This window comes from Octopus bimaculoides, chromosome 2 (genome assembly GCF_001194135.2).
Source record: "Octopus bimaculoides isolate UCB-OBI-ISO-001 chromosome 2, ASM119413v2, whole genome shotgun sequence".
NCBI classification, from domain to species: domain Eukaryota; kingdom Metazoa; phylum Mollusca; class Cephalopoda; order Octopoda; family Octopodidae; genus Octopus; species Octopus bimaculoides.
The window spans coordinates 7,806,328-7,814,259 of NC_068982.1; the positions used below are offsets into that span (position 1 = coordinate 7,806,328).

The 7,932-nt window shown below is 35.5% G+C and overlaps 3 protein-coding genes across 3 annotated transcripts in view; 1 reads left to right on the forward strand and 2 right to left on the reverse strand.

Moving 5' to 3' along the window:
• LOC128247130 (SCO-spondin-like) overlaps nucleotides 1–1,144 on the reverse strand; it is a 30,711-nt gene extending 29,567 nt beyond the window's left edge. Inside the window, exon 1 of the mRNA XM_052965948.1 lies at nucleotides 1,093–1,144. Coding sequence (XP_052821908.1) covers nucleotides 1,093–1,144 — 52 coding nt within the window. The remainder of the gene's footprint in view (nucleotides 1–1,092) is intronic.
• Nucleotides 1,145–2,510: 1,366 nt separating this feature from the next.
• On the forward strand, nucleotides 2,511–2,891 carry LOC106881013 (uncharacterized). The gene has a single exon (XM_014931199.1). It carries the CDS (start codon nucleotides 2,511–2,513, stop codon nucleotides 2,889–2,891), a length of 381 nt encoding a protein of 126 aa, XP_014786685.1.
• An 890-nt stretch (nucleotides 2,892–3,781) lies between these two features.
• LOC106881014 (SCO-spondin) overlaps nucleotides 3,782–7,932 on the reverse strand; it is a 26,812-nt gene continuing 22,661 nt past the window's right edge. The window contains exons 17-19 of the mRNA XM_014931200.1: nucleotides 7,209–7,514; nucleotides 5,798–5,965; nucleotides 3,782–4,033 (exon numbers count right to left, since the gene is read on the reverse strand). Of these exons, the coding sequence (XP_014786686.1) occupies nucleotides 3,782–4,033; nucleotides 5,798–5,965; nucleotides 7,209–7,514 (726 nt within the window). The remainder of the gene's footprint in view (nucleotides 4,034–5,797; nucleotides 5,966–7,208; nucleotides 7,515–7,932) is intronic.

Genomic DNA, 7,932 nt, shown 5'->3' on the forward strand with positions numbered 1-7,932 from the left:
GAATGACCATGGGATTGCACCTAGAAAGTTACCCTCCGAGGCACAAGTCCGGGAAAGGTTGTTTTTATGGAAGACCAGCAGTCCCCCATGCATACCAGTCTCCTCTCTCCATGCCACCGATGCTCTTGGCGATACGGCTTGACACCAGTGATGTCACAACTCGTTTCTACAGCTGAGTGAACTGGAGCAACATGAAATAAAGTGTCTTGCTCAAGAACACAACACAGCCTGGCCCAGGAATTGAACTCACCACTTCATGATTGTGAGCCCAATGCTCAAACCACTGAGCCATGTCCCTTCACACACGCACACACACACACACACACACACACACATGCACACACATGTACACAAACACACACACATGTACACAAACACACACACACACACACACACATACACACAAACACAGACACACACATACACACAAACACAGACACACACATACACACACACACATGAGAAGATAAAGGATTAGGTCTTGTTAGGGTACACAATGGATAGATGCTGAGATATGGATGTGGGGAAATCTCAAAGGCAATAAGGGTAGGGTGGAAGACATTTAACTCAACAAAGGATTTGATCAAAACAAAGACAGGCAATACCATTTGTACCACGCATTTCAATAACTCAGCCCTACCTGTGCCCTCATATACAAGTGAGACATGAGATACTACAAAGAGGATAGAACATCAATTGGCTAGGGCACAAAAGGCCATGGAAAGATCCATGCTAGAAATATCATTACAAGAGCATATTTGAAATGAGGTAATTCAAGAATGGAGCAGAGTAAACGATCACAGAATACCAAAAACACAAGTTCCAACAATCAAAGCTTACAGATGGGCCATACAGCTGATCAATGGCATCCAAGAGATTAGAAAAGACCACTTGGAAGGCCTCCATAAAGATGGGAAGAAGATTTCGTTAAGCAATTTAGACTAAGATAGAAAAGAATGGCGCAATCACGACAGAATTGGAAGTACATTGTGACCAGTGATGTGTAACAGCATATGATATACCAACCAGTACTGTGATATATTTGTATATATATATATATGTATATATACGACAGCTTTCTAATCCACTCACAAGGAGAGCAGTCACCATCTTCCCTTCCATGTCGGCTACCTCTGATGAGCATATTTATATAATTGGTTTGTTGCCTAACACTCCATTGTATTTTTTTGCGCAAAACCGATTGGTAAGACCAGCCATGATGGATACTTAATACTGTAAAATTAGGATAATGTACCCACTCTACTAACAGTCCCCCTGACTTATGGTCACTTATACAACTAAATAAATATATATATATCTGTGTATATATGCTGGACACTCCTGTCGAAGACAACATATGAGCGTTCAGCTTTCACCAAACGACCTGCACAAATTATTTGTTTATAGTGATGAAACGTTTATGCCACACATTAACTTGCTCTCTCCATCAAATCGATGTAGTCTGAACAAGTGCACGGTGTATCATGCATCAGGTGTCAAAGTGATTGCAGATCAATATGAGACGAAGTATTTTGCTCAAGAACACAATGCACAATGCAGTCTAGGAATTGAAATCACAATCTAGCTATCATGAATGCAACACCTTAAACATGAATGCAAAACCTTAAGCAATGTACCCTTGCTATGTGCTAAAAAGTTTGCTTCCCAACCACATGGTTCTAGGTTCAGTTCCACTGTGTGGAACCTTGGACAAGTGTCTTTTATTATAGTCAGGAGCTGACCAAAGCCTTGTGAGTGGATTTGGTAGACAGAAACTAAAAGAAGCCTGTCACAAAAGAGACTAATAGAATAAGTACTGGACTTACAAAGAATAAGTCTTGGGGGTCGATTTGTTTGACTAAAGGTGGTGCTTCAGCATGGCTGCAGTCAAATGACTGAAACAGGTAAAAGAAATAAAAGAAATACATGTATTTACACACCACAAGACCCCTTTGAATGAACAGCACATGGAATCTACGTCTCCACACTCTCCATTTGTAATGACAAAATATGAACTCTTATGGAATTTAGATACATGGACATAAAGCATTTCTACCACTTCTACACACCACTTTCCTTGAATAATGGAATTGCAACTATGACATCCTACATATATTTTTTATTTTTACTTTTATTCTCTTATTTCCCTTTATACTTCTTATTTCCATCCTTTTCCAAAATAACTCCTTATACTGAACTCTACTTTTTCCTTCCATTTAACCATCTCACATCGTCTTTGATGAAGGGATATCCCTAATATCCCAGAAACAGCTGTAAGACTAACTTTCTCTTTATAAATGTCTTGAAAATTCCACATAGCCTTGGCTCTGTTGTCTCATTTCCTTTAACATATATTTATATTATATATATATCAAAGGGTGTTCACCAAAGATTTCCCCTAACCCACTTCCGGTTATTGCAGGAAACAGAACTTGTACTGGTATAATCATACATATCTTTACATGTCACATTGTAAATTGTAGTTTTCCATTCGTATTCGCTTGTCTTTTATGGCTGCTGAAGTGGACTACAGTATTATATTGGAGGCTGTTGAATGCAGACCAGTGATCAAGTTCTTATACTTGAAAGGTCATACACCAAAAGAGACTTTTGATGAGATGAAAGTTCATGGTGACAATGCACCATCATATGACATAGTCAAGTACTGGCATCACCATGTCAAATGTGGTTGGACATTGGTGGAAATTGCTCCTATTCCTGGACGGCCACATTCCGCCATTGATGACAACACCATCCATAAAGTAGAAGCCACCATTTTGGAGGATCGCCACATGGCTACTTGGCAACTAGCCCAAGAAGTGAAGACAAATGTAGGATTGGTGAAAAACGTCATTCACGACCATTTGCACATGTGGAAGTTGTTTGCATGATGGATTCTAGGGAATCTATCATGCAATCCTTTCCAGAAACAGGAATAAGTCAATTGTTCCCAGGCTCTTTTGGCAATGTGCCAAGAAAATGAGGACGACTTTTTCAGCAGACTTATCACACAGGGTGAAACATGGGTTCATCACTATGATCCTGAGACTAAAATCCAGTCAAAGCAATGGAAGCATGATAACTCACCACCTCCAAAGAAGGCTCATGTCCAACCCCCAGCAGGCAAGGTGATGCTCACTCTTCTTTTATATTAAAATTAATCTTTTAGCATTCAGATTACTCTATCAAATCAAATGTTTATTTACATTGTTTTGAATTAATCATGCATTATGTTGTAACTCTGAGATTTCAATGATGTCACAATTTATTTTTCTGAATGTCATTGTAGGACAGGTGTGAGAGGCTATATCTGGCTGGTTTAAACCAAAAACGTAGAATATTTGGGACAGCTTAAATGCTAAGAGGTTGAATGAAGGTATTTCTACTAATAGCACAATTGGAATGTTTGTTGTTGAAACCTACAGGTAAGCCCTTTAATTTTATCTATTTACTAATGTTTTCATAACTGGTTCATCCATTTCTTCCCAATTATTCCTGGGTCTATTTCTAATGTGCGTAAATTCCGCATCCCCAAATTACATTTATTTTCTTGTAACCAGCAGTCATTCATCTTGTCCACCTCTACTAATACTTTTAATATCAAATAGCTTTCTCAACTGACAGTCAATGTTTCTCATAATTACTGCAAATGATAGAAAATTGCTGTAATATCTCCATATTCCCCTAATAGTAATAAGAAAGTAAAGAATAATTCTGACATATTTTTTTAAACATATTGTAGTAATTCCAGACTAAGATAATGGAAACTAAGGTTAAGAAATTAAACCAACTCACAGCAAACTTCATTTAATGTAGAGTTTTCACGCCAGTTAATAATGGCACCATTGTCAGCACATGCTTTGGCATAAGCTTGAAGTGCAACACACATTGCATTTGGATTAAATATTTCACTAACACACATATCTCGCATACATTGGTCATAATATTTTTGGTATGGAACAATTTCAAAGCAGTATTGAAATTGCTTGCTGAATGGAATATAAGAGCAGTACTTTTTAGCTTCATCTTCATTCTGAAATATATAAATTTGAATAACTTTACATTTGAATTTAAAATTTTGACTTTAATAAAAGTTTTAATAAAATTAAAAATATTATAATTAAAAAAAAAGTGAAAATTCTCATATCTGTAACAAAATGTTCTCAATAAACCAAGTCTCATTAAAACATAATTACTTTGTTAAATACGTTAGCTACATTAATAACTTGAGTGGTAAAAAGTATTTGCATGTATACAGAGTGGTGCAAAAGTAAGTATACAGTTATGAAAAAAGAAAACATACAATACTCATTTTTATCAAAAAAATAAAAAGTTAAGATAAAAGTATTATTATAGTTATGATAGATGTATTATTGGGATTAATGATATTGAAAATATCAAAAATGAGGCTAACTAATTTAATATGCTTGGTTTTCTCTAGTATGAGAGAGTTCCGAACACTGCCTTTCCATGTAAAGCCACATCATGAATACATACGCAGTTTTTTAGTTGTTTGCAGAATGTCAGCTATGCTTCTGCTTCCAATTCTTCATATTAGATTTTGAAATACTAAATATTATATTTATGTTACCAATATATCAGCTATGACATTAGTAAAGAAATTCCATGATGCATAATTAGCCTTGCCGGAAGATCTTGAAGTATCCTTATACAGAGCTCTTAAAGTTTTAAGAAAATAATTTCACTAATTTACCTTTGGGTTTGATATAAAAGTGGAGGCAAGTGGTTAAGATATTTATCTCATAATCATAAGGTTGTGGGTTCATTTCTGGACCAAGCAGCACATTGTATTCTTGAACAAGTTACTTCACTTCATGCTGACCCTATTTAATGAGCTGTAATGAGTACTAGCTAGATGCTACTGCAGCTCTCTCACTCTCTCTCTCTTTTTAAGACATGGCTATGTGGTAAGAAGTTTGCTTCCCAATCACATGGTACTGGGTTCAATCATCTTGCATGGCATATTGGGCAAGTGTCTTCAACTATAGCCTTAGGCCAACCAAAGCCTTGTGAGTGGATTTGGTAGACAGAAACTGGAAGAAGCCCATTGTATATATATATATATATATATATATGTGTGTGTGTATCTTTGTATCTATGTATCTCTTTTCCACCAGCACCACTTGACAACCAGTTGGTGTATTTATGTCCCCCGTAACTTAGTCGTTTGGTAAAGAAGACCAAAACAATAAGTACCATGCTTTATAAAAATATAAGTACTGGGGTCAATTCAATCAACTAAAATTCTTCTTAAGGGTGAGATACCTGAAAGGGTATTTATGTCTGTGTGTAGTTAACTAGAAACTTGAAATAGTAAAAACAAAGTACATACTACAAAGCTATACTCATTATTGAATGACAACTGGCTGTAATCTGATACTCCAACCTACCACCTGGCACACAGCCACTTCTCTTGGTTCCTCTTCCTCTGTCCGCTGAGAGGCCCTCTACTTGGTGACCTCACAGGAGCTAGCACCATATGTAAAGGCACCCATGCTAGCGCCATATAAAAAGTACCCATGCTGGTACCACAAACAAAACACCCAGTACACTTTGTAAAGTGGTTGGCATCAGGAAGGACATCCAGCCATAGAAACCATGTCAAAACAGGTGAGTGGAACCAGGTGCAGCCCTCCAGCTGGCCAGCCCCTGTCAAATCATCCAACCCATGCCAGCATGGAAAATGAACATTACATGATGATGATGATGAACTATGATCATATCATTACTAAAAGTAATATAATTTCAATTTATGTTTACATAAATAATAACTTACATTTATATTAACTTCACAGGGTTCGGACTCCACATCATCTCTTTGTGGAGCAAAGCAAGAGAAAGCAATAAATTCTTGAGCAAATTTTGTTTTATGAACAAGCAAACCAGTTCGGCTAACAAGTTCATTGTTGATATTAGAATCAAAATTGCCACAGAGACCTTCAACCTGTCATGTAAAGTTAATATTATTTAATCAATAAACCTCAAAAGTCACAAATTAGACCAAGAAAAATAAAAAAAGCAAATATATTCTGTTTAGCTGAAAGCTTTAATATCTGTTAAAAGAACACAAGTGGTTGTCTAAGCTAAATTTTAGTTGTAAATTAAAGGTTTTTATCCAATTCTATCTCAAAATAATGCATGAAATATGAACCCTCACAGATATTAATACTCTACTTTTTTATTTAATTCCATCCACCCATCTTCTCTACCCACTATTCCTAGGAAGGTTGTGGGGATAAAATCCTCAGGCACCTCTTCCATAGCAGAAGCAGCTATCATTATGCTTCCCACCAGGATCTCCAAACACGACCAAACTGAGACTGTGGATGTTATCCAACCATCTCATTCTTGGTTTACCCTTAGGTTTCCTGCCAGTTGACTCAGCTTCAAGAATCCATCTTGCAATTCTTTTCTGTAATGTTCTGATCACATGTTTGTAACACCAGAGCCATGACTGCTCAAAGCAGGAAAGCAACTTATTTAATCTCAAATATTATCTAAAAGGTCTACATAGTAAAATTAACATATAAAAATGTAAATAATAATACCAAGCAGTAAAAAGTTTAATTTACTTCTGAAATGAAATTGTAGAAAAGATTTTGTTTCATTTTTCTGTAACAATTTTTTTCTTTGCAATATATGCTTATTTAAATAAGATTTAATAAGCTTTCTGAAAACTATTTTAGAATTTCACTAATTAATAAAAGGCATTAAGAAACTTCAGAAAGTCAGAATATCTTAAAACAATTTTTTATGATTAATGTATATTCAAAATAATAGCACATTGTTTCTTTAAAGATTTTATATTAAAATTAAAAAGCTGCCTGAAGAATAATAGTTTACTCACATATATGTTAAAATTAGTATACCATCAAAATTTCTGGAGTTACTCTTCATTTTTGTTTTTGTACTAACTTATTTCAATACTTTCAAAGATAACAAATTCAATTCACAAATCTTATCACAAGTCATGGCTGACATTTGCATGAAAGAGAAGAGGAGGAGGAGGAGGCGACAAGGGGAGAAGTAGGAGGATGACAAGGAGAAGGGGAAGGACGATGAGGAGGAGGAGGAGGTATGGCATTGGATGCATAAGATTTTTAAAACAAAATATTATATTAAAACAATTTCTACATCATTTTACATTTACATTTTTATATGCTCCAAAACAAAAAGTGGTTTCGTACCAAACCTCGATAATTTGACTTCAGAGTAATATAAGTTTGGGCACCAGCATAATGTAAAATACGGAAATCCAGTCCATCCACCACATAAAACAAAGACGATGCCTGTTTTATAATAATTTCTTTACTGAAAAAACTGTTATCTGATCTATAGTTGCCATTGACAAAAAATCCTTTCTTAGTGATTTTTGCAAAGAGATTTGCAGTTTCAATTTTGAGGCCAGTTGAACAATTAAATTCATCAAGATATGGGCTGCTGCATGGACCAAATTCCAGAGATATTTTCAACTCCAGTGAAGTTGATTTACTCTAAAACGACAGAAATACATCAATAATAATTAATTAATTTGGTAACTTTCAGAGTTTAGTTTTATACTAAATTTTCTACACTGAATCAATGTATTAATGCATCAGATACAATTAATTAGCCTAATAATGTTCTCTTAATCTGGTCACCAGCAGAAGTGGTGGTACATGTTCTCATGATGAATGGTTTGTCTAATTCTTCAATGTCTGCTTTAGCATGGTTTCTACAGCAGAATACCATTCTTAACACCAACCACTCACCCACTTGGGCAAGTCTTTTGTTATAGCCACAAACCAATCAAGGCCTTCTGAGTGGATTTGGTAAGCAGAAACTGAAAGAATCATATCACACACACATACACACACACACACACACAAACACACACACATATATGCATGTATGTATTTACATACATACATT